This window comes from Neomonachus schauinslandi, chromosome 13, assembly GCF_002201575.2.
Source record: "Neomonachus schauinslandi chromosome 13, ASM220157v2, whole genome shotgun sequence".
Lineage (NCBI taxonomy): Eukaryota > Metazoa > Chordata > Mammalia > Carnivora > Phocidae > Neomonachus > Neomonachus schauinslandi.
Window position 1 is genome coordinate 4,691,052 of NC_058415.1, and position 27,038 is coordinate 4,718,089.

At 44.0% G+C, this 27,038-nt stretch overlaps 1 protein-coding gene across 3 annotated transcripts in view; it reads right to left on the reverse strand.

Annotated features, from left to right (window-relative positions):
- Positions 1 to 27,038, reverse strand: part of SPTLC1 (serine palmitoyltransferase long chain base subunit 1) — a 55,982-nt gene that overhangs the window by 24,358 nt on the left and 4,586 nt on the right. For 2 of the 3 annotated variants that reach the window (XM_021694357.1, XM_021694356.2), the window contains exons 3-6: positions 26,450 to 26,544; positions 13,513 to 13,606; positions 12,888 to 12,960; positions 5,954 to 6,086 (exon numbers count right to left, since the gene is read on the reverse strand). In XM_021694357.1, coding sequence (XP_021550032.1) covers positions 5,954 to 6,086; positions 12,888 to 12,960; positions 13,513 to 13,606; positions 26,450 to 26,544 — 395 coding nt within the window. Of the gene's footprint in view, positions 1 to 5,953; positions 6,087 to 12,887; positions 12,961 to 13,508; positions 13,607 to 26,449; positions 26,545 to 27,038 lie in introns of all 3 variants that reach the window. The other variant, XM_044920491.1, reaches the window with a different exon arrangement.

Sequence of the window (27,038 nt, forward strand, 5' to 3'; positions counted from 1 at the left end):
GTTTTTCTAAGTACAACCCCAAACCCTGGATGTTACATATAAAACGAACATAAGAAGACTGAAAAGTGGAGAGAAGTGACGGGCTGGCTAAGGACCTAAGAAATGACATCTCATGGACCTCCCTGACTTGGAGCTGACGACTCTGGCCAACTCGAAGTGCCAAGGGGCACGGGCAAAAAAGCTCAGAGAAGCCTGGGAAGGGGGGGGCCCAGCAAGTAGAAATGACTCCACTGCAGCCAAACCACAAAAAAGCCTGGGCCCGTCCCCTCCACACCAGCGAGGGTTGAGGGGTGCTGGGATTCTGACCCTCACGAAGCTGAGAGGCACTCCCACAATGCCGCGGTGGCATCAGAGCAGGGAGCCGGACTTTGATCCCTGAGACGGTAACCAGTGGCCCTCACGGTGCCATCAGTGAAGACCACGTGGAGAGCCCCTACCTCCGCTCCCCTGCAGTGAGGTGCACCCTCCTTTTCTTGGCTCGGGCTGTATCAGAGGAGGCTCAGGGGAGAGTGGGGCTCTTACTGAGGCCAGCGGAAATGAAAACAGCCCCAGCCTGGTGTCAGTGCAGGCAGAAGGGGGACCCTGGCCGTGTACCTCTACCTGGCAGCAATGAGGCAGTAGTGCCCCTGCCCCTAATGGAAGAGTGACAGAGAAAGCCAACTAAGACGTAAGAAGATATCAAACAGAATGAAAGAAAATAATCAACAAATGCCAATATTGAGTTGACAGATGTCAGGGTTACCGGATAATGACTTTAGAGCAGTCGTGATAGAAATATTTCAGTGAGCACTTATGAACATGCTTGGAACAAGGGAAAAAAAACAGAAAGCCTCAGCAAAGAAATAGGAGACAAAGAATCTCATGGAGAAACTAGAACTGAAAAACACAAAGACCCAAAGAAAAAGTACAGTGGGTGGGCTCAGCAGCAGGCTGGGAGGGACGGAGGAAAGACTCAGAGAAGTGACAGACGCAACAACAGAAACCAGGCAGTGTAAACCAGCAAGAAACAAACAACGAAGAAAGCACAGAGCCTCAGGGACCTGTGCAGCCACAACAAAGAGCCATGCCGGCCTCAGTGGAGTCTGGAAGGACAGAAGGATGGCAGAGCTGAAAAGGTACTCAAAGAAGTAAGAGCTGAAAACGCCTCAAATTTGTAAGAAGCTGAAACCTATAAAGAAGCTGAGTGATATTGATACAGGTAAACCCAAATAAATAAATGCCAAGATTATAGTAAAGCTTCTGAAAATTGACAACAAAAAAATCTTGAAAGCAGCCCCCCTAAAATGACACCTTACATAGAAGAGAAAAAGAATTTCTCATCAGAAACCATGGAGACCAGAAAAAAGTGTCACAATATATTCCAAATACTTGGAAGAAGAGAACTCTCAACCAAGAATTCTATAACAAGCAAAAAGATCCTTTAGGAGTAGAGGGGAAACCAAGGCATTCTCAGCTAAAGGAAAACCAAGAGAAGATGGCCCCAGCAGACCAGGGGAAAAGGAATGGCTAAAGGAAGCTCTCTACGTAGAAAAAAATAAGTAAAGAAAACAAAAGAAAGAATCTCAGAGTATAAGAAAGGAAGAAAAAACACAGTAAAATGTATGAACAAAAACAGCAGGCTTTTCTTACCTTCCCAAGTTTTCTAAATTATTTTGGATGATTTAAGTAAAAATTGTAACACTGTCTGATGGGGTTTTCAATATATGTGCAGGAAGTACTTAAAACAATTATAAACAAAGAGAGCAGAAAAATGTAAAGGAAGGTAAAAGTTTCTCTACCTGAATTGGTAAGATGATGAAAACGGCAGAATGTGACAACTTATGTGTATACACAATGTCATATTTAGAGCAATGACTAAAAACAAACAAAGCTATGCAATGAGAAACACTCAAAAACACCATGGATAAGTAAAAATGGAATTCCAAAACATGTTCACTTAACCCCCAGAGAGGGAGGAAAAAGAAAAGAGAAAAACAAAAAAGATAACAAACAAAAAATAAAATGCCCTCACATATCCAATAATTACTCTAAATGTAAATGGCCAAAATACACAGCTTAAAGACAAAGACTGGCAGAATGGATCAAACATAACCCAACAATAACCTGCCTAATAAGAAAATATACAATAAGATATATAATAATGTAGTAGTAGATGTATATGTAATATATACAATAAATATAGCATGCAAACATTCATCAAGACAAAGCAGAAATGACTATATTAATATCTAATAAAGTAGACTTTGGAACAAAGAAAATTACCAGAGACAGAGAAGAACAGTATACAGTGATAACCAGGATCAATTAACCAAGAAAATATGCACCAAACTACAGCACTACAAAAGGTGAGAAGCAAAAATTAAGATAAGTGAAAGGAAAAAATAGATAAATCACAACTACAGTAACTGTAGAACTACCAGACAGAAAATCAGCAAGGGTATATCAGACCTCAACACACCACCAACTAAGAAGATCTAATTGTCATTTATAAAACAGTCCACTGAGCAATGGCAGAATACTCTTTTTTAAGTGACGAGGGACATACTCCAACACAGACCACATCATGAGCCATGACACAAACAAGAACAAATTTAAAATCTCCCAACACTTGGAAATTAAACACACTTCTAAATAATTTATGGGTCAAAGAGAGTCTAAAGGAAAATAAAATACACCGAACTAAATGAAAATAAAAATAAACAGATCAAGGTGTATGGGACGAGGCCACCGTAGCGCGTAAGCAGTGCACAGCACTAACACATTAGAAAAGAGGAAAAGTCTCAAATCAACAATCAAAATTCCCAACTAAAGAATCTAAAAAAAGAAGAGCAAAAAGAAACCAAAAAAGAGCAGAAGGCAGGAAATAACACCAGAAAATGATAGGACTGAAAACAAAAATACAATGGAGAACAATCAATGAAACAAACAGCCAATTCTTTGAAAAGATAAATAGAATTGACCACCTGTGGCAAAACTGACTTCTAGAAAGAGAGTAGACAGATTCCCACACAGGAATGAAACCTGTTATCACTTCAGGCTCTGCAGACATTAGAAGAATAAAGATATATTACAAAGAACATGACATATAGAAGTTTGACAACTGAGAAGTGAACCAATTCCTTGAAAAACACAAGCCATCTTAACTCATCAATATGACATTGATAATTTGACCAGCCTTGTAAGTACTAAGGAAATTGAATTCATAATTAAAATACTTCCAAAAAATAAATCTCCAGGCCCAGTTGGCTTTACTGGAGAATTCTACCAAACATTCAAGGAATTAACAATAATTTTATACAATTTCTCCAGAAAATACAAGAGGGAATTCCAGCAGATTTTATGGAGTAGTTTCCTGATGCCAAGACCAAACAAAGTCCAAAAAATGTAAACATCACTAGCCATCAGGGAAAGAGAAATTAAAATCACAATAAAATCTCTCTACACACCTATCAGAATGGTTAAAATTAAAAAAAATGACGACACCAAATGCTTCTGAGGATGTCAAGAAACTACATCACTTACATACTATTTATGGGAATGTAAAATGGTACAGCCACTCTGGAAAACAGTTTGGCCATTTCTTAAAAAACTATGCGATGCCGTATGACCCAGCAACTGTACTCCTTGACATACACATCCCACAGAAATGAAAACTTAGGTTTAGAGAAAACCTGTACATAAATGTTCACAGCAGCTTTATTTGTTATAGCCCCAAACTGGAAACTCAGATGTCCTTCACAGGTGAGTGGTTCAACCAACTGTGGTGCTTCCATACCATGAAATATGACTCGGCAATCCAAAGCAATGAATACAACATGGATGGATCGCCAGAGAATTAATGCTCAGTGAAAAAAGTGAATCCCCAAATATTACTTACTATATGACTACATTTGTATTAATAATCTTGAAAGGACAACATTACAAAAAGGGAGACTAGCTAGTGGTTGCCAGGGGATACGGAATGGGTAGGGTGGGGGGGACCACACGTGTGGCAACTGAGGGATCCTTGCGGTGATGGAAACGTTCTGTATCTTGACTTTACCCATGTCAAAATCCCAGCTATGAAGTAACCACTGGGGGAGACTGGGCAAAGGGCACACAGAATCTCTGTATTATTTGTCATAAACAGGGACAGATGTAGCATATGAGCAACCACTGTGCTTTATCACTATTTACTAAAAGGAAAAAATTAAGCCCTAGGCATACCGCCTAGGCCTAATGAATTTATCAAATAATTTACTAAACACCATCATTACCTCTAGTGTTCCTATCTCTGAATGAATTCTGGGCAGAATATTTAAAACTACGTGTAAGAGAATAACTAAGCTGCCTAACTGAGTAGCAACTGAACCTCTCCGATGCGGTGAACGGCATGTGGGAGTGAGTGTGGCCCAGGCTTCCCGGCAGTTAAAATGGGGAAGACAATACCGTATTCGTGATCTGACAAAGGAAGCATACAAGTTCAGCAAAGGCCGTGTGTTGGTGCCGCTGGGCTGCTGCGGGGCTGTGGGGCAGGACGGGCAGCACCCCCGCCCCCCAAGCCCAGGCAGAGCTGGCGCTGCGGTGTGTGCTTGAGCTTGCTGCATCGGCAGGAGCCTGCCAGTGAGAGGCAGGAGGCCGGTGCAGGGGCCACGGGAAGCTGGGCTCTGAAGCCCTGTCACTCGGACCCCTCTTCTAAGCACCAATCTCTGTTCATTTATTTACTGAGCTGGTGTTTACTGAGCACAGGTGAATGGCAAATGCTCTCCTAGGCAGTAAACGAGGATAAACGGATGAAAGTCCAACAAAAGAAGAGCACAGTGAGTGTGAGGCAAGATGAGCAGAGAACAGAGGGGCTCTGTGTGTGTGTGTGCACATGCGCGTACGGAAGGCCTGAGAAGCAGAGGGACTTGGACAGGCAGCGTGAGCACCATGAGATCATGGATTCACAAGAATACCAAACTCCTCTGGCCGTGAGATTTTCTCCACACGCAGCAGGGCCTCAGCTTGGTCTGAGAGGTTGGGGAAGGCTTCCCTGCAGAGGCGATATGTGTGCAGGGTGAGCAGAATGAGCAGGCATCAAGTAGGAGAGGAGGAGACTATTCTAGGCACAGGGACTGGCATGTGCAAAGGTCCTAAAACGAGAGGAAACTGGCATACAGGGCCGATGAGGCTACAGCACGAGCACCTGAATGAAAAGGGTACAAAATGAGTCTGAAAAGGTAGTCTAGAACGCAGAAGATTGTAATATGGGCTTGGATCTTTATTTTAGGAATGATGGAAGCTCTTGAGCATGACATAATCAGATAAGCACTTTTTAAAAAGATTGTTCTAAAAAAGGAAAAGAGGAAACAAAAGTAAATCTGAGACCTAAAATTCAAAGTCACTTAATGGTCCACTCAAAAGATGACAGAGGCTTGGGCTAGAGGGCGGTGTGTGCGGTGGGTGCAGCCAGCTGCCCAGCCATGCCAGCCCCACCCCACGCTCCGCTCTTCCTCTCCACAAAAGTGGCCAACACCACACAGCCTCTACGCGTGGGCACGAGTGTGCAGATTCGCTTGTGGCTTCTATGATCCTAGCAAGCCATGAAGCGAGGTCAGCAGAGACCAGGACTCGGGGTGGGGTGGGGAGCAATGAGGGACTCTGCCAGGCAGTTTGCGTGACCACGTAGGCAGTGACCGTGGACTCTCAAGGAAGGAACTGCAGAGGGAAGGGAGATAACTGGCCTCACCCAGGGTAGGTTTGGCTTTCCCAACATCAGTAAATAAAACCAATTAAAAAAAAATACTTCAGGCATCTTTCTAGTGAGGTCTCATCAATGCTGCATAATTACTTCATGGAAGTTACTATGTATTTCTTTAAACAGAAAGTCAGTATTACCTAAGGTAGATAACCTCTAACAAAGGAATTCTCCAGGAAGATCACCATTACGTCCAAAGGAATTGTGATCAGAAACACAGGTGAAGTTACTCACACGAACACAATGTCCCCTCTCTTAGAGTAAGCAGGGATAGCGCTGGCAATGGTGGCAAATCCATATGAGTAGATAATGGCTTCTTCTGTCTTCATAAACTTTGCTAGGCGGTCCTCCAAATCCAAGTGCACATCTATAATAAAACGTAAATGGTTAAAACATCTTCTAATTCTTTTTCTTTAAATAAAGAATAAAGAAAATAATGTAAGCAGTTTAGTTAGTATGACTGTCACTTCATGGCCAAAATAAAATTGTTTTGAGTTATAAATTATATGAGATCTGTTTAGATGATTCTCGGCCAAAATGATTTCTCAAACCTGTGAATGGAATTGGCTACTCCTCTTTCCATACAGTGTGTTAGTGGGGCAGCTCCAATTCTGGGTTTTGCTTCTACGTCACTCTAGCATGGCAGTACAAGGCCCAGTGACTTTACCTGCTTTAACTTCCCTCAACCAACCACACCGAGGCGTCACCAATGTGTGACACATTAATTTATTAAAGCCTTTTTGCATTCTAGCAGAAGGTACCACACCAGACATGAAGACAACGGTTAGCCAACTCTTAAGAGGAAAACGATGAGTAAAAGAACCCCACATACTCTGCATCAAGCCGGTGCTCCCTTCTCTGATAGCACACACCTGTGCACCTGCTCACTCGGCAGCACTGACTTTTCTGTCTGAATGTCTTTTTAAGTGTACTGGGGACTTCAAATGTACAGTACAAGGAGAAATGCAGTATTTTACAGAAGCCCCTTGGGAAGAATGCTGATGTAACACCGGGAATAGATCGTGCCCGTTAACCTGGTACCTCTCCTTCTACTATCGTGGTTCCTTACTGCTGCTCACCTTCCCAGGCTCAGCCACGAGGCTGCACGCCCTGGCAGGGAGGGCCCAGCGATGTCTAGAATAAACAGTGCACAGATCACCTTTGAACCTGAAAACTTCAAAGTGGTCCTAAAATGAGGCATTACCCAGGAGAGAAGAGGACTTTTATTTAATTAATTAATTTATTTTTAAAGGTTTTATTTATTTGACAGAGAGAGACACAGTGAGAGCAGAGTCACAAGCAGGGGGAGAGGGAGAGGGAGAAGTAGGCTTCCCGCCGAGCAGGGAGCCCGATGCGGGACTCGATCCCAGGGCCCTGGGATCATGACCTGAGCCGAAGGCAGACGCTTAACGACTGAGCCACCCAGGCGCCCTGAGAAGAGGACTTTTCAAACTTCCTTTAGCTCTTTTCACTACAGCAGGACCTAAATCAGATTTCTGCCACATGCCCTGTCAAGGGTCAGGGAAGCATATACATAAAGTGCGCTTTAGTTTATTTTCTGGGTATTGCTGCTCAATTCTCCGATTCCTCACTATAGGTCTCCTGCCATCAAACTGGGGTTTAGCTTAGTTTGCCACCTCTCACTCGGTGGTTAGTTCCCACCCGCGCCCTCAGTTCACAACCAAGTGCTCTCAATCTTCGGTCAGAAATCACGGTGCACGTGTTGTACTTCTGAGTGTAGAAGGGGCCAGCAGACCGCAGGCTCGACTTGGCCTCGTCCCTCCGGGCTTGGAGTTCCGGAGTTCTATGCTAGCTGCTACCTGCCTCTCTCAGCTGGGTCGCTTTGTCAGGTAGCACAAACCTGGTCTTTCTCCCTGACCCTGTGCTTATCAGACTACCTGTCTTTACGTGACAGTCACTGCATGTTTGCTTAATAAATGACTAACTGAGAACATTACTGGACTTCCCTCATCTAACTACTTCCTACAATATATTTTTAACAAGTCCGTTCTTCTATTATTACTTGATCGGAATGGGATAAAGAGTTCATTTTCACAATCCTCCAAGATGCGTATACATAAAAGACCAAACATGCTTCTTCCTATTTATAGTTAAAATGTATACCAACATAATCGATTACAAAAAGCAGAGGAAGTGCCATTTGATTTCCATTCCCGAAAGGTCACAGTCATTGTACAGAATGACACCAACATTAAATAAGGATGGGATTTTATAGTAACAAAGTTAAGAGGACTACATCCCATTTGATCAAAATGGTATCAAAGGGGTGCTTAGGTCTTCAAGCATCAGACCTGTGACATCACCAGCACAGAGGACATGACCCTGACCCTGACTGCCCGCCCTCTGCCACATGCTGCCAGGTTTCGGGGAAAACCGCCACACGCTGGAGAACTGGGCACCTCCCACGCTGAGCAAGGAGCGCCTGCCCCTTCCTTAGAGCGCTACAGGCAAGTCCCCATCACCCCCACTTCTGATCGGAATGAGGGCAGGTCCCCCTTCTACAAACGACAATGTGGCCTCTAAATCGGGACTATCTACCCCAAATCTCCATGATTTAGCTAGCAGACGGACAATCCGAGCCCCAGAACTGCTTTCATCCAGTATCTCCATTTCAAAAACAAAATACGTGCTATGGACACAAACTATTTTTGCTAACTATGAAAAAGATTTTAAATCATTCTGTAGACTCCACTTTAGAGGGCTCATTTTTTTCACTGATGAGCGATGAGAAAGTAAAACAATCTTGGCTTAATTTCAGGGCTTTAGCGTTAGTTACCCAGTTGATGAAAATTGCATGCTTGAAACATTCTCATTGTTGTACATACTCATAACTGTTTTTACATCACTGCCATAAAGTGGTTAAGAAGAATCTACAGTAAGTCAAATGACTTACTGATTGTTGCCTTTCCCAAAAGTTTAACAAAGACTGGCTTTTTTTCTCCTCGTACCTGAAGACACTGGGTTTTAGCTGAAGGCAGCCTTGCAAAGCAGGTTTTGTGACAGGTAGATATGGAGAGCTGCATAACTTCTCCTGATGTGTGATAGCTACTCTGTGCAATGAAAAAACTCTCAACCCAAGGGAAGGGGAGGCAGCAAAGAGGAAAAGTGCCAGGCCACGTTCTCCTGCTTCTGATGTCTGTCTTCTGTACAGACGATCTGTTCCACCAGCTAGCGCCACAGATTCGCACGGAGTGCAAGTGAAGCACCACATCCTATGATTCACTGCTAGGAACAAACTGTAGGGGAGAGGTCACGGAGGGAGGTTTCCCTCCCAGCCATCGTTGCCCTTTCTTGCACCTGTTCTCTAACCAGAACCTAAAAGAAGGGATTCAAGGCCGGTACAGGATGTCTGGCACCCAGGGTGGGGCCTGGCCACGGCAGTCGTCGCAGGGGGTTCCAGATCTGGCCTCCCGCCTCACCAGGTGTGGACCAGGGCAGGCCTGAAACTGCTCCGTGCCTCTCAGGTCCTTCCTCTGTCAAACTGGTAACAGTCAGACCATTCTCAAAGGATTGTTACCAGAACCACACAAGTCAATGCCTATGAAACACTCAGAGTAACATCTGGCATGGAAAAACCAATACACCGTTTAAGTGTTTGTACAATTAAATCAGTATTTGTAGAATAAAAGGTTTTCTTTTAAAAGGAAAAAAGCAGTTACATTATTTTCTACTTAAGTTGTCTAAATCCCAGATATTTAAGAACTTTATATTACAGTAACTTGTTCATTCAGCTTCCCATTTATATTATCTCCTCTTTTATTCTGCTAAGAGGTATTCTGGCTTTCTTGGTTGTCTTCCAAAGGAAAGACTATAAAAGAGTCAACTTTAGAACATTTTAAAAACAACCAACTACATTTTTTATTAAGGCTTCTATATTTTGTGTTATATACTGTTTTCTTTTTAATCCCTTGAGACTAGGACAACTTTTCTTAAAAGTACCAATAATATCACTTATGCACTCATTAGAACATAAATACAGGGCTGAATGTTTTCCAAAATGTTTTTAAGTGCAGCATCTTATGTGATTCTTGCCAAAATGCTATAAGCTGTGCAAACAAGGACTGTCCCCCTCCTACACTGCAAAAACAATCCCATGACCGGTAAGTAGTGGCAGATCTAGGACCTTTATGACCAAACGTTCTTCCTAATAAGATATGCAGTCATGATTCAGTTGACTGCTCTAAAAGAAAGAAAGAATATATTTTGAAAAATAAACAACTGAACAATTTACTTTTTACTAATGGCTCTTGAACACAATTAAATGCCACTATCCCTCACCATGAAATCCTGCCACTGACTAAATTCTGATTTAGTTTAAGAACAAGAAGTCAAGTAGGCATTGTACATGCAAAGTGCATCCTGGGAAACCAGTGATAAACCTCAAGCAAAAGAGATCTGAATGTATTCAAAGAAAACAAAGAAGGTGGATTAGAGAAAGCATCAAAGTGCATAGAGGAAAGTACGCTCTCTAACCTGACAAATCCACTTGCTCCGTTCTCAAACACACATTCTAACAATAAAATGAGACGGTGGAAAAACTCCTAACCATATAGTCCTTACAAGATTATCAGAAGAACTTGTGGATTTCTACTTACCAAAGGCAGGAGAACATTCAGCCTAAGAAACTAGACAAATTTTAACTCAACCATTGTTTGACTTCTTCTGTATTAATCATCTTATGTCATTTAATATGTTACTATGAAATAATAAAAAAGAACATTTTAATAAAGAAATTTACTTTTACTAGTGATTTACATTCATTTTTGAAAAGTTGAGAAAAGAGCTAAATAAGGAAGTATTTTCATCTTTGAAAATAGATGCCTGAATGTTACTCCCAGAAAAAAAAAAGATGAAATTAAAAATAACCTTTTGGGGGGGCCCTTGGATGGCTCAGTTGGTTGAGCATCTGACTTTTGATTTCGGCTCAGGTCATGAACTCAAGGTCATGAGACTGAGTCCCACGTCAGGCTCTGCACTCAGTGAGGAGTCTGCTTAAGACCCCTGAAAATCCAAATCCAATTTAAATTTCAAACAAACTCACTCCAACAGCAAGGTACAGAATACATGTGGGCTATGCTACCATCTTTTTAAAAATAGATGGAAAATGTATGTATGGAAGCGTTTTCATTTGCTGAAGAAAGTCTCTGGAAGAATTAATAAGGAACTACTGATAGCAGCTATCTTTTTTGGGGGGGGTGCGATAATGGTGGAGAAGGAGACGACTTTCATTCTCTATAACCTTCCAAAGCTTGTATCACAGGCTGAATTATTCAGTCAAGAATATTAACTTAAAAACCATTAACTAAAGGCCTCACATCTGGAAGCACACAACAACCTATTATTGCATATTATATTCCAGGGGATCCAAACAGAAAGCTGACTGGGTTATTTTACCAGCTCTGGGAAAACTGGTTTTGAAGAGTTGAAACTTTTCTTTTCATGACTTGATTTAGCAATAAATCTGCTATCTGTTTTCTCAAATTAACTCCCAAGCAGGAGCCAAGGCCACACATGAAAACAAAATCCCCTAGAAAGAAAAGCTTTTAAGAGAGTTATTTTTTTTAACCCCAGCAAGCAAACCATAGAGTCTTGATCGGATTACAACAAACAACCCATAAAAAAATGTCTTTCCTAGCTGTCTAATACTATGTATCTAGGATATAATTCCTTACCAATAAAAACCAAGCAAACAACCCATGTTTGCACTAGACTGGGGCAAAGAGGAAGACTGATCGGTGCTCTGTAAGTCTTTGATCCTGCCATTAAGACTGGCAGTCAGGATACTTGGCTTCTAGTTATAAGGCTGAAATTAATGAGCTGTGTGACCGTGAGGAAGTCACATAACCTCTCTGAACTTTCTATGCTGCTTCTGAAGGGGTGGGATGCTGGAACGCAAGATATTTCAGATCCTTTCCAGCTTAAAAGGCTTGGACACCTACTCTGTTGTTGGTTTCCAATACAAATAATTTAACTAGTTAGCTAGTTAAGGAATAAAGAAAGGTGCTCCCTTAAATAAAAACACCTTAACTGTTTAAGCGAAACACACACAACACAAAGGCCTAGAAATGGAAACTCGAACAGAAGACAGAAGAGACTTCCCTGGACTCTATTTTCCCCACATGCTGACATGTGTAAGCCAGAAAGTTATTTCCAGGAATACATTCATTTGAACAATTATTTAACAACATTTTCTCTGAGGACTCTTTGTTAGGGACTTTGTAGTGTTTGAAACCACACTCATCCTAATATGTAGTTGGAAATCAATGACCCTTCCTCTTCATTCCAGAAAGAAAAGAGCTACATTATGAATCCTTCGCCCACCCCCTACCCCCATCTGTTCTTGTCTTCCTTCCTGCAGGAGGTGGCTGCCCAGCTGAAGCCATCTCCCAGTCTACTCAGTGAGGCTTGACCCAGGTTCTGGGCTCCCCAACAGAACGTGGGCAGTGATGTGCAACGCCCCCTCCCTGCCTCAAGGGGTACTACGGCCATGCACGCCTGCTCCCCCCAACACTTGCCACCTGGCTGCACCCTCGCGGACAAGGACAGTGCCCTCAGCACTAGAGGAAGGGGACGGGGAGGAACCAGGTTCCTGCAGAACTATGAAGAGTGGAGCCACCTGCAACGGGACCCTTCCCCTTCCAACAGTCATGCACGACAGAAACAAACCAGGTCTCCTCCTACTATTCTCCTTGGGGAGCCTACCAACAGCAGCTCAGGCTCCGCCCTACTGACATGGTGCCCCCGAGGCAGCAAGGCCTTTCCTCCATGAGCGACATCCAGTCCCGGACTGGTGCACCTCACACAAAAAGCACTCACCCACTCCACATCACAATTAATCAAGGTTATCTTTTCCAAGGAGTTTTGAAATCAAATTGAATCAATCCTTAAAAGCAGTTAAGTAGCTGTGCCCAGGTGGCTCAGTCGTTAAGCGTCTGCCTTCAGCTCAGGTCATGATCCCAGGGTCCTGGGATCGAGCCCCGCATCGGGCTCCCTGCTCTGCAGGAAGCCTGCTTCTCCCTCTGCCACTCCCCCTGCTTGTGTCCCTCTCTCCCTGTCTCTCTCTCTCTGTGTCAAATAAATAAATAAAATCTTAAAAAAAAAAAAAAAAAAGCAGTTAGGCAGTTTGAAAAAGATGGCAGAAACATACCAAATGTGCCATAAAATCCTCTAGGTCCACAAGTCCCCACGCCATACTTCTTTAGAGATGCCAAAGCTGCTGCCTTTGTGGAAGAAAATTCAGGTCTTTAATAATTTATCTTTCAGGGTTCAAAACCGACATTTCCTATTCTTTAACCACCCCCCCCCCCGCCACTACTTTCCTTCCTTAGAACCGTGGCAATTCTAACAGGATATAAAGAGCAGACACATGTAAAGATTTAGGGACAGAACTTCAAACGTGGAAAAGTTGTATTAGTTTAATTATCCAAATGTGGTTAACTCAAGGCCTTTATGATTTTTGGTATTTCTGGGCATAAGTCTTTCCTCAGAACAGTTCACTGGCTCACAACCTCCCAGGAGACAGAGCAATTTCCTAGGCACACCTCCGACTATTACCTGGGGCTGGCTCACACGGGTCTCTGGATGTCACCACTGCTAAGACACACCAGACATCCTGATTGCCCACCCTTTGTCAAAACCCTGGTCACAGTCTGCCAAGAAAGAGTAATGGCAAATGGCCAGCAGACAGAGCCCTTTCCGATGTTCTGCATTTGTCTTTTATCTCGTGCCCAGTTTCATAAGTAATTGTGCTGTCTTCGGTAGGTGTTACTTACCTTGACCCGAGGGTTATCCAACAATCCCAGAAAATTAAATGAGGCAAAGTTGACACATTTTTTTCCATTCACCACAATGTTGTGGCTGGGAGGGCTGGGGAAAGAGAGGAGAGTGGTATATTTGAGCGACACAGAAGTGATGTCACTCTACCCTAGTTGCACACCAGTCACTAGCTCTCTATTCTAACTAACTGACTGATAAAAGATTTATTTATTTCTAGAGAGAGAGTGTGAGTGCACACACGGGAACAGGGGGAGGGGCAGAGGGAGAGAGAGAATCTCAAGCAGACTTGGAACTGAGCGCGGAGCCTGCCATGGGGCTCGATCTCATGACCCTGAAGCCATGACCTGAGCCTTAATCAAAAGAGTCAGTCGCTTAACCGAGAGTCACCCAGGGGCCCCTCTTATTTTTAAAATGTAAAATTAGAAAGTGGTATATTACAAATCAGTCACTAATTCTATTCTTATTAGGCTAACTTGCAGTACTCAAAAAAAAAAGTGAGCTAAAATTCCAACACAGATAAATGGCAAATCTTTATTTGGTTTTAAAACTCATTAAGAAAGAAGTAGCTTCAGTAGTTAAAGAGTCTGCCTTCGGCTCAGGTCATGATGCCAGGGTCCTGGGATCGAGCCCCGCAACGGGCTCCCTGCTCCGCGGGAAGCCTGCTTCTCCCTCTCCCATTCCACCTGCTTGTGTTCCCTCTCTCGCTGTGTCTCTGTCAAATAAATAAATAAATAAATAAATAAATAAATAAATAAATAAATAAATAAATAAAATTAAAAAAAAAGAAAGAAGTAGCTAAATGAAGTGAAATACCTTGGGGGAAAAAATCTGGAATAAGACAAACAGGAAGGAAATATATATATTTTTTCTTTTTTTTTTTTTTTAAAGATTTTATTTATTTATTTGAGAGAGAGAGAATGAGAGACAGAGAGCAGGAGAGGGAGGAGGGTCAGAGGGAGAAGCAGACTCCCTGCCGAGCAGGGAGCCCATGTGGGACTCGATCCCAGGACTCCAGGATCATGACCTGAGCCGAAGGCAGTCGCTTAACCAACTGAGCCACCCAGGCGCCCAAACAGGAAGGAAATATAAAAACATCAAGATCAAAAGCAAGAATGGGCAGAGCAAGTTATGGCTTTACAGTTAAGGAGTTTACAAATACATGTTAACTACAGAAAGACACCACAGCAGGCAGTGGGATGTCTCCCAGGTCTAGTTAGTGCTGGAATACTCGTGAAGAGGGATCCCTCCCCTACCCCCGGGGAGAAACAAAGGAACAAGGTGGCCAGCAGCACGGGAGCCCAGGCCTCAGCTGGGCTGGGAGGGGACGGGCTCTTTAGATGACCAAGTGCTCTGCTGACAATACTCCCAGAGGCCAGACTGCAAAACCACGGGGCCAAACCACAGGTCACGAGCTAGTGGGGCCAACTGGTCACGACCGGCCTCTTCTAGCTGAAAGAAGCCGTGAGAGAGTGGCTCAGAGACCGGCAGAGCGCCCGGCACAGGGCAAGGGCAAGGGCAAGGGCTGTGGCACGAAGCTGCTTCCCGCGTCCCCCGTGCTGCTGTGCCCACGGGCCGCTCTGGAAGACGCACTGCGGCCAGAGAAGGCTGGGCAACCCTGCCCTCGGGACCGGTTCACAGAACTGGTTTTCGAGCAGAGAAACAGAAGATGCTGGGAAACCCAGGAAGGAAGAGAATGACCACCAGAAGCAGGTGGACCTGTAGAGAAGGCAGGCGCACTGCCAGAAAAACACATGGGCTGCAGTGAGGCAGGCAGACCCCACCTGCACTACGGCTCCTCCTGGCTTCAGGAGCTCGGGGAACCTCCCTGGCTCTGTGAGTCTCTGCCTCTTCATCTACGCAGTCAGGACAGAACCCATCTCTCAGGGTAAATTGCTATAAAAGTGCGTGGTCCATTAAGAGGTGCTCTCTAAATATTCCTTCCTTCTTCCCTATGGCCTCAAGGGCTTCTTCTCCCCCCAAACACCTGCTCTGATTCTGAATCCACCATGTCAGTTTCCTACCTCTCGGGCCTTCTTAAGTGTCCCGATCCTCCTGGTATGGAGGTGCTGGTGCTCACAAAGAGATGAAAAAACAAAGCCGTGGAGACAAGTCTGTACTAAAGGTTGCTGCTGGAAAAGTCAAGGCCATTCTACAAAAGCTAATAGGCAGAGAAATCAAACCCTCAAGAAAAAGTATGCCCAAAGCCCCTGACCACAGCTAATAAGCTGTCAAGAGGCATCATGACGTAGGAGTACAGGGATCTTGCTTCTGTCGGCACTTGGAGCAGGGAAGGAAGGCAGTTCCTAGCAGAAACGGAAGGTTCACACGCGAGCTCTGTGCAGGCTTGCAGGTATGTCACACCCAGCACTTACACACACACGGGAGGCCAGAGCACAGGACCCTTCAGAGTCTCTCGCAGAAGCAAAGAAAGCCAACCTACAAAGACAACTCCATAATCAAGGCATCAGAGGACTAGAAGGACGGAAAATAAAACCCTTTCCAATCGAAAGCCACCACCTCACTATTAGTGAGAGTCAGTAATCATAAAGTGAACTTAAAAATAAGGAGGACAGTGTTTTTAACAGGAGACTAGGATTACAGAACCACATTAACAATGGTTTGGGTACCAGTGTGAGAACAGGCACTTAGAGCAATGAAAGACTCTAGAACTCAGGAGAACCGTGTGTATACAAATGCCTGGAAAATGATAGCAGGTGCCCCACAAACTACCAAATCACACACATTTCTTTTTCTATGGAAAAAAATGAAGTTGGATAAATAGGTACAAAGGTGAATTCTAGACATATTAAAAACCTAGAAGATATTTTGAAAGAGAGAACAAAAGAAAATGTGGGAAAATGTCCTTGTGACACCTTGGAGTATAGAAGTGATTTCTTTTCTTTCTTTTTTTTTTTTTTTAAGATTTTATTTATTTATTTGAGAGAGAGAGAGAATGAGAGAGCACATGAGAGGGGGGAGGGTCAGAGGGAGAAGCAGACTCCCTGCCGAGCAGGGAGCCCGATGCGGGACTCGATCCCGGGACTCCAGGATCATGACCTGAGCCGAAGGCAGTCGCTTAACCAACTGAGCCACCCAGGCGCCCTAGAAATGATTTCTAAACAAGTCCCTCCACATACAAAGAGCGAGACCAAAATGGATGAATAGGAGTCAAAATTAAGAATTTTGGTTGGGGCGCCCAGTGGCTCAGTTGATTAAGCATCCGACTCTTGATCTCAGCTCAGGTCTTGATCTCAGAGTTGTGAGTTCAAGCCCTGTGTTGGGCTCCACACTGGGTGTGGAGCCTACTTAAAAAAAAAAAAAAAAGAATTTTGGTTCTGTGATGACACCACAGACAAAGCTAACAGATGGGTGATATTTACTGTACTTCACTGAATCTAAGATGCCATCACTGTTTTTTAGCTACAAGTAAGGAAGGAAAACAGTGCCAATGAAAACATAATGATGTTTTCTTGTGATCTTACAATTTTTGAGTTTACACTTAATTAGAAGTTCTATTAGGTATGCTTAGACACAGATTTTTGTCACACTACGTCTGCACGTCTAAAAGGGAAAACATAACATAAATCAGTCAACACATCCCTAACCTCTTGACCCGAGTCTCGACTATTTTCTCCCTGCTGCTAAGGCATGGATTTCACAGGTGTTCCTACAATATTCTCCTCCCTGCTGTCAGGAGTACCCCATGTCGTGTAGGAGGATGCTCCCCCATCATCTCTGAGGTTACCTGACAGGTTAGTGTCCCCCATGCCTCAAATTTTGATGCTGGAATTTTCCCACTGGACTAAAATCATGTTTCCCCCGATCGACTCACATTTCTAAAAGTAAGCTATAATTATCCATAGGCAGCAGCACTTTGACAAAGGCTGTTCAAAGCCTCAGTCACTGCAGCCTCTGTTCACTGGCTCGGAGGAGTCTGGCCCTCTCTCCTGCCACCCACCGATTTACCTGACAGCAGTGTTCATAACTCTACTGAAGTGCTGGCAGTAAGCACAGCAATGACCAATTCATGGAGAAACAGGCAAGGACACCCCCCGCTGACAATGGTTCTCAGCAACCCTAAGATTCATCCCCATTTCAGAGATCTTAATAGGAAAAACAAGAACGTGTGTCTTAAAATTAACGTACAGAGTATTGTATTGAAAACAGACCCAGATAAAGTCTACATGGTACGTGGGATTCTTGCTAATCAAAAAACACGCTAAGAATCCAGTAAAAAAAAGAGGTAAAAGATGTGAAGAAGCATTCACAGAGGGGAAAACCCCAGCAGCTAGTAAGCAGATGAAATGATACTCAAAGGCTCAGATAATCAGAAAAATACAAAATAAAACAACGTTGCCAAGCAGGGCTATGGGGAAACTGGTCCCCATATCCTAACTCAGGGGAATGGAGATGGGTGGATCACCATGTAGAGAAGCCCCACAGGGAAATCAGACAGGCGTGTGTCAGAACCCCACGCCTGGCTCCAGAGAGACTCAAGCAGCTGTACAAGGGGCCAGCAATCACCATATTTTGTATTGCAGTGGGGAGGGGGACAGCTTAGGTATCCATCATGAGGAAAGCAGCTAAGTACACAATGGAATCCTACATAGCAGTCAGAAGGAATGAACAAGAAGTACATCCAGTTCTCCCACTTGTTCTGTTTGCCCTGCTTTGAGATTTCTTCATTATCACTTAACACCAGCTAACATTCTACTTATTTCACTCTTGGCTTGTCTTGTCGCAGAAGAACTAAGACTTTGATTTACTGTATGTGCTCAGCACATTCCTAGAACACAATGGGCACACAAACATATGTTCAAAAAAATGAGTGTGAATTAAAAAATCACAATGAAGTCTGGAGCACAAAATTAAAAAAAATACATTCATAAACCATTAAGATGTGGTTTCAAAGGTATTGTGACAATTAACACTGGGAAACCTCACTGAAGCAGACTCGGGGTGCTGGAGGGGAGGCTGCAGGGGAGGCTAATAGGGGGAGCAGCTTGGCTCAATGTCAGGCACAAGGAAGAACTGGGGATTACAGGCCCCTCACAGGGAAGAAATCTTCAATTACAGGCCCCAACTGGGAGAGATGGACACTGCATCTCCTACAAGAGATCCACCACCCCTGCAACTCAGCCTGTAACAAACCCTCACTGCCCTGAAATCTTGCTTTTCTCCAATAAACTTTCATTAAAACAACCCCTCTCAACAGCTTCCTCCTTCTCCAGAAAATAACATTCTTCTCCCTTCTTTGTTGGACTTGCCTATGGTTTAGCCATAACTTGCTGGTCCCAAATTGCAATTTTTATTCCCAAATAAACCCATTTTTGTTGGTTAAAACAACGATTTTTAAGGTTAACAGTACATGCATAATAAAAATAATAAAACATATCATCTCAATAATTTAGAAATATATGACATCAAATGATGAATGAAAGCTTGGTGGAAGTATTTCAGTGGGGGGGCTGAGTGGGGGGTGGGGGGAGGATGAAAGGAGGCAACAGATAAAGCACCCAAGAGCAGAGTGCTGCGTTGTGTGGGCGCCAACCGGAGTAGGACGGAGGACAGGGTCAGCATCTGTGTCCATAAGAAAGGCCCCACGTGGAGAAACCAAGACGGAGCCTCAGCTGAGTCAGAAGACAAGCCTCTGGCAAAGCTGAGTGAGCGAGGGGACGCAAACGCACACTGCCCGCGGGGGAAACGCGACCCCGCAGATGTGCCGTCATACACGTCTGTACCTAAAGGGGGGTATGTTTTACATCTGCAGACCAACAAAGTCCTAGAAACTGCTTCAGGCCAATACATTCAAAAACAGTAAGAAGAAATGAACAATTACTAAACGACAGTAACTAAAACTTACTCAAGAAGGACACCCGAACAGCTTGAAGAACTCACTGAAGACATGAAGTTCAGGACGAAAAATCGAGGCTCGAAAGAACCGACAACACAACAAATGCAGACTTGTTAGAAGGCGGAGGAGGTTCAGTAAAGTGTCCTCCAGACCGAGAAAGCACTTCAACACTGAAAACCGAAGCCAGCCACCCCATCGTGTTCACGGAGCTTTGTTTGGGGTAACTTACTGACGGGGTGATGAGGCAGTAGGGCAGTGCGCAGCTTCCTCAGCCCCCACCCTCAGCCCCCACCCTGGGCCCCCACTCTCGGCCCAGTCCAGGTGAGCCTAACCCCTGGCTTTTACAGAGCACAGGGTATGGGGGTGAGGTCACAGGGTAGTTATCTAAAGTGGGGCCTTCTGCACGCCAGTGATCTTGACCAGTTACCTAAAGTGCCTTCTTTAGGGAAGATCAGAACAAGCCTTCCCTCCTTCTGGTCAGGGCACACATTAACCTCCACGGGGCTGGATCATGGAGCCATGAGGGAGGTCACTGCACAGGCAGGACGAAGATGGAGGGCCAGAGGCAGAGTCAGTGTTGCCAGCATGCCTATGATATGGTGGCTAAGAAAAGGGTAAGACCAATTATATGTGATACCCGAACTGGACCAGGCACAGTAAGGGAAAAGAAACAAAACTCACGCTTCAACACACAGGTTAAGAATCCCAAACATTAGCAAAACAAACCAGCAATGTATAAAAACTAACCAAACAGGGGCGCTTGGGTGGCTCAGTCGTTAAGCGTCTGCCTTCGGCTCAGATCATGATCCCAGGGTCCTGGGATCGAGTCCCACACTGGGCTCCCTGCTCGCCGGGAAGACTGCTTCTCCCTCTCCCGCTCCCTCTGCTTGTGTTCCTGCTCTCGCTCTCTCTCTCTCTCTGTCAAATAAAATCTTGAAAAAAAAAAACAAACAACTAACCAAACAGCCTTATTCCAAGAATGTAAGAACTATTTATTAATAAGAAAACCTACTAGTGGCTTCTGGTAAACAAAACAGAATGAAGGAAAAACCCATCAACCTCTGGTCCCTTCTAATGGGACATAAAATGCCGCCAAGGTGTAAATATCTGATGCTACTAAGACCAGGATGCAAGGAGAGATGAGAGTTAACAAATGGACAAGTTGTATTTGAGAAGTCAGAGACCAGAGAGAAAGCTGCACGTGAGCCGGCAGTGAGAAGCTCAGCCACAACTCCTGGAAAATGACCCCACGCTAGGGGAACGGCTCCCTCTGAGCTTGGGGACAGCCTGGAACCCTTCTTGTAAGCAGCAGCAATTCACTCAGATCCCCTTTCTGGAGAAAGACAGGAGACTTACTCTCTGGAAAAGCCTGAATATAAACTCAAAGTCCTAAGGATAGCTGAGGGATGGGGCCATGCTGAAAACAGGAATCAAATATAAATCTACCTAATGAAAAATGGGACACTGAGCCCTGATCCTGGAAAACAAAGGAGTAAATCTTCGTAATCTTGGATTAGGGAAGGATTTTAAGATCTAATACAAAAGCACAAGCAACAAAAGAACAAAACAGATAAACTGGACTTCATTAAAATTAGAAACATTTGTGCTTCAAAGTACACTGTCAGAGAAGTGACAAACCCACAAAATGGGGGAAAATATTTGCATGTCATATATCTGATAAGGGACTGGTATCCAAAATATACAAAGAACTCTTATAATTCAATGATAAAAAGGCAAATAACCCAATTAAAAAATAGGCAAATGATTTAAGTAGGCTCATCTCCAGAAAAGACATATAAATGGCCAATTGGTGCATGAAAAGATGCTCAACATCATTAATCATAGGGAAATGCAAATCCCAACCACAGGGGGATTATCACTTCTCATCTAGCAGGATAGCTACAATGAAAGACAGTAAGTGTTGGCCAAGACAGGGAGAAATTATAACTCTCATGCATTGCTGGTGGGAATGGAAAATGATTCACCCACTTTGTAAAACAGACTGGTGGTTCCTCCAAATAAGTTTCCACAAACCTCAACAATTCCATTCTCAGGTGTATACTCACGAGAAATAAAAACATATGTCCACAGAAAAAATGTGTACACAGAGGCACCTGGGTGGCTTAGTCAGTTAAGCATCTGCCTGTGGCTCAGGTTTTGATCCCAGGGTCCTGGGATGGAGCCCAGCGTCGGGCTCCCTGCTCAGTGTGGAGTCTGCTTCTGCCCCTAACCCTGCTTGTGTACGTGCTCTCTCTCTCAAATAAATAAAATCTTAAAAAAAAGGGTAAAATTTAAAAAAATGTGTACACAAATACCCATGGGAGTTGATGTACATAATTTTTCTCCTTTCATATACTCCCAAGTGAAAACAACCCTCAAAGTCCATCAACTAATGAATGTACAAATAAAATGTGATATATTCAGAGTGAAATATCTTATTATTCAGCCACAAAACTGACATATGCTACTATGACGTGGACAAACTTTGGAGATATGATGCTAAGTGAAAGAAATCAGACACAAAAGGCCACATATTGCATGATTCCTTTTATATAAAAGTCCAGAACAGCCAAATGCATGGAAAGTAGATTAGTAGGTGTCAGGGGAAAGTAGCTGGGGAAAGGGGGAAGTGGGGAGTGAATGAGGGTGAGTGTGGGATTTCTTTTCGGGGTGATAAAAACATTCTGAAATTAGATGGTGGCAACGGTTGCACAACTCTATGAATATACTGAAACCCACTCAACCACGGTGAATTAAAAGAGCGAATTTCGGAGTACCCGGGTGGCTCAGTCTGTTAAGCCTCTGCCTTCGGCTCGGGTCATGATCCCAGGGTCCTGGGATCGAGCCCCGCATCGGGCTCCCTGCTCAGCGGGAGGCCTGCTTCTCCCTCCCCCTCTGCTGCTGTTCCCCCTGCTTGTGCTCTCTCTCTGTCATATAAATAAATAAAAATCTTAAAAAAAAAAAAGCGAATTTCATGGTCTGTGGATTGTATGTCAATAAGGCTGTTATTGAAAGAAAAAAATCTATCCAAGGTAAGTAAATTCAGTTACTCATGTTAACTCGGTACTGAATGAACAGCACTTTTGCATTCACTGAAAAGTAAATTTATCAACAACAGCAAAACAGGCTTCAAGATTTTTTGGTGGTTTTTGCAGACTATTTACAAAATGCTGTTAATTACTACGAAAATATTCTATATAGTGAAAACAATATAGATGCTAAGGATCACCAGACACTGAGGTGTCTAAAAGATCAATAAGAACCGATAAGACAATCACTCTAGTGTAAAAAAGTAAAATAAAAAACAATTTTAAGATGTGTAAGGTTTCAGGGCGCCTAGGTGGCTCAGTAAGTGAAGCATCTGCCTTCGGCTCAGGTCACGATCCCAGGGTCCTGGGATCGAGTCCCACACTGGGCTCCCTGCTCGGTGGGGAGTTTGCTTCTCCTGCTCCCCCTGCTTGTGCTCTCTCTCTCTAATAAATGAATAAAATCTTAAAAAAAAAAATAGATGTGTAAGTTTTCAAAAAAATGTACCCTTCATAGCCCTTCCTCAGGAGGCTATGTGGACTCTAATGTGAGGGAGGAAGCCGGGAAAGAGCTGGCCAAGGCAGGAGAGGGACAAAGGGAATTCCTGAGCCTAGAGTGATGGGAGGGCCCGGGCCGCCCGGGGAGGCAGCTCGAGGAAGCAAGCACCAGTCAGGCCAAGGCAGGACAAAGGTTTCAGGAAGACAGGAAATGAACCCCACACACGGGAACATTCTGAATGGAGACTGACGCTCCTGGAGGCAGATGACAGGATGAATTAGGTTGACTTGGAGAGCCAAGCAAGTAAGCAAGCAGGAAACAAGGAAAACAAAAGCAAACAAGGGAGAAAATGTAATTACAATTGTCTACATACTGAAAAAAAAAGGTGATGCTAAGCTTAACTCATGAATGATACTAATGTGGTCACAAAAGTGTCAACACTAAATAATCCAGGGCCACCTGGTGTAATAACAAATCTGTGCTGGGGAGAAGGGAGGAACAGGGGCCTGCGTGTGGCTTGCAGGGGATGTCCTGTCAAGGGGGCACAGGGAGCTCCACCACAGCCGGGGGCCACAGCAGGCTGCTGCCTTTCCCAGGTCAGGGGCCGCCTTTCTCGACCACATGAAGTCAGTGGAGGGACGACTACAGCCTGGGAGTGTGGGTGTGTTTTCAGAGAGCCAGTCCTTACCTCCTGCAATGAATGGGTAAAGTTAAAACTGGAAAAGAAAGGACACCACCAAGAAATAACAGCATAAGCACATTCCTTAGAAAAATACAGGTAAATCCCAGAAACAGAAAGTGATTACTTGGAGAGTGGGAATCTGGGGTGAGGAAGGGTGGCATGGTGGGCTGCAGTCTTGCTCATAAAAACTTACAACTATGCCTCATTTAAAAAACCTATCAGTATAATTTAACATAGTAACTGACTAGAGCAGAGAGATCATACCACCATCTCAACAGATACAGGAAAACATGGGATAGCATTTAACATTCTGATTTAAAAAAAACTAACGAAAAAGCTGCCTTAGCAAACTGAGAAGAGAGAGGAAGGCCCATAACTTGGTACAGGTCATCTCTCAGAAGCCACCAGGACATGGAGGCTCCTGTCACCACTCCTATCCAACTGCATGGGAGGTGTCCTAGCCAGCGCAGTAACACAGGAACAGGAGAAACGAACATGCTCTGGTTCCCAGAGACAAATCCATTAAAAGACACACAACATCCATGTCCTGGTTGTTAAGCAGGCGTTACCATGGGCGGAAACTGATGAAGGGTAAGTGGGATCTCCCTGTAGTACTTCTTACAATCACATGTGAATCTACTCTTATTTCAATGTAAAAAGTAGATGGGAAAAAAAAAAAGATAAGCAGTCTTTATGAAGAAAAATACAGAACTTTACTGTAAGACACAAAAGACCAAAGTGATACACCAGGCACATAGTGATAAGATTCAGTATCAGCAAGATTCCAATGAATCCAAATCAGTGCACTGCTAGTCACAAACCCAAACTTGTTTTTCGGTCAAACTTGATCAGTTAAACTGAAACTGACACTGAAGAATAGAGCTGCAAGTAGCCCGAGCAATTCTGAAGGACAAGGAGGTGAAGGGCTCACTCTAGTCAAGGCTTGTTCTTAAGCTGTGCTATTTATATGACGTTCTGGCAGAGGGAGAGACAAATACGCCGACAGAGGAGAAATACAGCCAGAAACAGACCCGTTAGAAGGGCACGTAGTATATAAAAAAAGGGAAATTTCTGTTCAGTAGGTATACAACGGACAATTCAATTAAGAATGCTGGGATAGCTGACCACCATACAGAAACAGGCACATTCGACCTCTCGGAGTAGGGAAGGACTTCGTAACCACAGCATTAATGATGAGTAAGTCTGAGTTCAGAACCCATAAAAATTTTGTATGACCACAGAAATCCATGGAGTGAAGAATGCAAGCTTCCCTTACATCAGACCAGAAATGGAAGGATACACTCAGGAGAATATGCCGCATCATATTTTTAGACAAAATACTGAATAATTTCATGGTGTCAGGGATATGTGTTAAAAGTATAAATATAGGGGCGCCTGGGGGGCTCAGCCAATTAAGTGTCCGACTCCTGATTTTGGCTCAGGTCACGATCACCAGGTCTTGAGTTCAAGCCCCGCATCAGGCTCTGTGCTGAGCGTGAAGCCTGTTTAGGATTCTGTCTCCCTCTTCCTCTGCCCCTGCCTGTTCTTGGGCACACTCTCTCTCTCTCTCCCTAAGATAAATAAACAAATAAATAAATTTACAAAAAAAACCCCCAAACAAACGTATAAATGTAAGTGAAAGAAAGCCAGCCACCAATTTCATGATAATGGTTGTCCTTTGTGGCAGGTAAGAGTTAAGTGGTAGATGGGAAGGCATTTCTTTAGCTATATCTGGAATGTTTTCTTTTTTTTTAAGGTAGATTTGAAATAAAGATAGCAAAATGTTAATGCCTATTTATTCTGGATGGTGGGTATACATGGGTCAGATAGTTCCTGTAAAATTAAAATTTCTTAATTTAAGAAAGCATATATGGTGAAGCAAAGACTAGCAACAGAAGAAGTAAACACAAAGACAGATCAGACCTTGGAAGCAGGGAGTGAGGCAGCACAAGGAAGGTCAAGTTTCAGAATTCGAACTGTGAAAGTCAAGTGCTGCTGTCTATAGCTAATCATTAAGCAGAAGTGTGAGCACACTATTAATATCTGGCTACGAAGGGAGCCCACTATGAATCTAAAATCAGTAACAATCAAGCTGAGAAAGAGCAGGAGTGCTGCTTTTCAAGTGTGTCTCACTATTTGAAGTATTATTAGGAGCATGTATTATTCCGCAAAAAAAGATTTTTCTTTTCTTTTTTTTTTTTAAGATTTTATTTATTTATTTGAGAGAGAGAGAATGAGAGAGAGCAAGCACATGGGGGGGGGGTCAGAGGGAGAAGCAGACCCCCTGCCGAGCAGGGAGCCCGATGCGGGACTCGATCCCGGGACTCCAGGATCATGACCTGAGCCGAAGGCAGCTGCTTAACTGACTGAGCCACCCAGGTGCCCTATTTTTTATTTTTTTTAATTTAATTTAATTTGTTTAAAGATTTTATTTATTTATTTGAGAGAGAGAATGACAGAGAGAGAGAGAGCGAGAGAGTGCACATGAGAGGGGGGAGGGTCAGAGGGAGAAGCAGACTCCCCGCCGAGCAGGGAGCCCGATGCGGGACTCGATCCCGGGACTCCAGGATCACGACCTGAGCCGAAGGCAGTCGCCCAACCGACTGAGCCACCCAGGCGCCCGATTTTTCTTTTTTTTGAACGGAGAAAGGGGACAAACTGCAATGCCCAAATTGGAGACTATAAAAAATATCCATACACCCTTAATAGAGAGTCATATATTGGGCACTAAAGCAGAGAGTTTCTGATCTTCCGAGATTTCGGAATATTTTATTTCTGTTATAAAAGAAATACTACATAAACCTCGGTATGGTTTGGCAAGTATGCCTATAGGAAGCCAAATACAAGTCCTTCGAGAAGCAAACCCCTTTACCCTGAAACAATGTTGTAGTTGAGAGCAGGATGGTCTTTCGAGATGGGAGGAACAAGCGGTTCTGGCTGCCACTCTTCAATCAATTCTTCCTTTTCCTACGGGAGAGAAGGAACAGAATACAGCAGGGTGCTGGTCACCGGACAGCGACTGCTTGGTTCCCATACTTGCGTCACAAAGCAACCAGTAAATTGCTCATCTGTTTCTGCCAGTGACCGCGTGGCAGCCCGCGAGGCCGGGGTATGTCACCCACACTGTCCACCTGTGACCATGGGCCAGAAGTCAGAAGCAACTCAAGATCCCCTCGTATTCAAGAGACCGCAGATCCGTGAAAGAGAAGGGCACTGCATCTATGCTGCCAGAAGTTAAGCTTTAAAAACACAGTTTTTTTTCTTCCACAGCTTTGAGGGTAAGATGTCTGTGATTACTAAATCTTGCTAAGTTCAGCTTTCAGAGGATTACTCTAAAGTTATGTCTAGTCATTCTTTTAAAAAATGTATATATTGGGGCGCCTGGGTGGCTCAGTCGTTAAGCATCTGACTTCGGCTCAGGTCATGATCCCAGAGTCCTGGGATCGAGTCCCACATCGGGC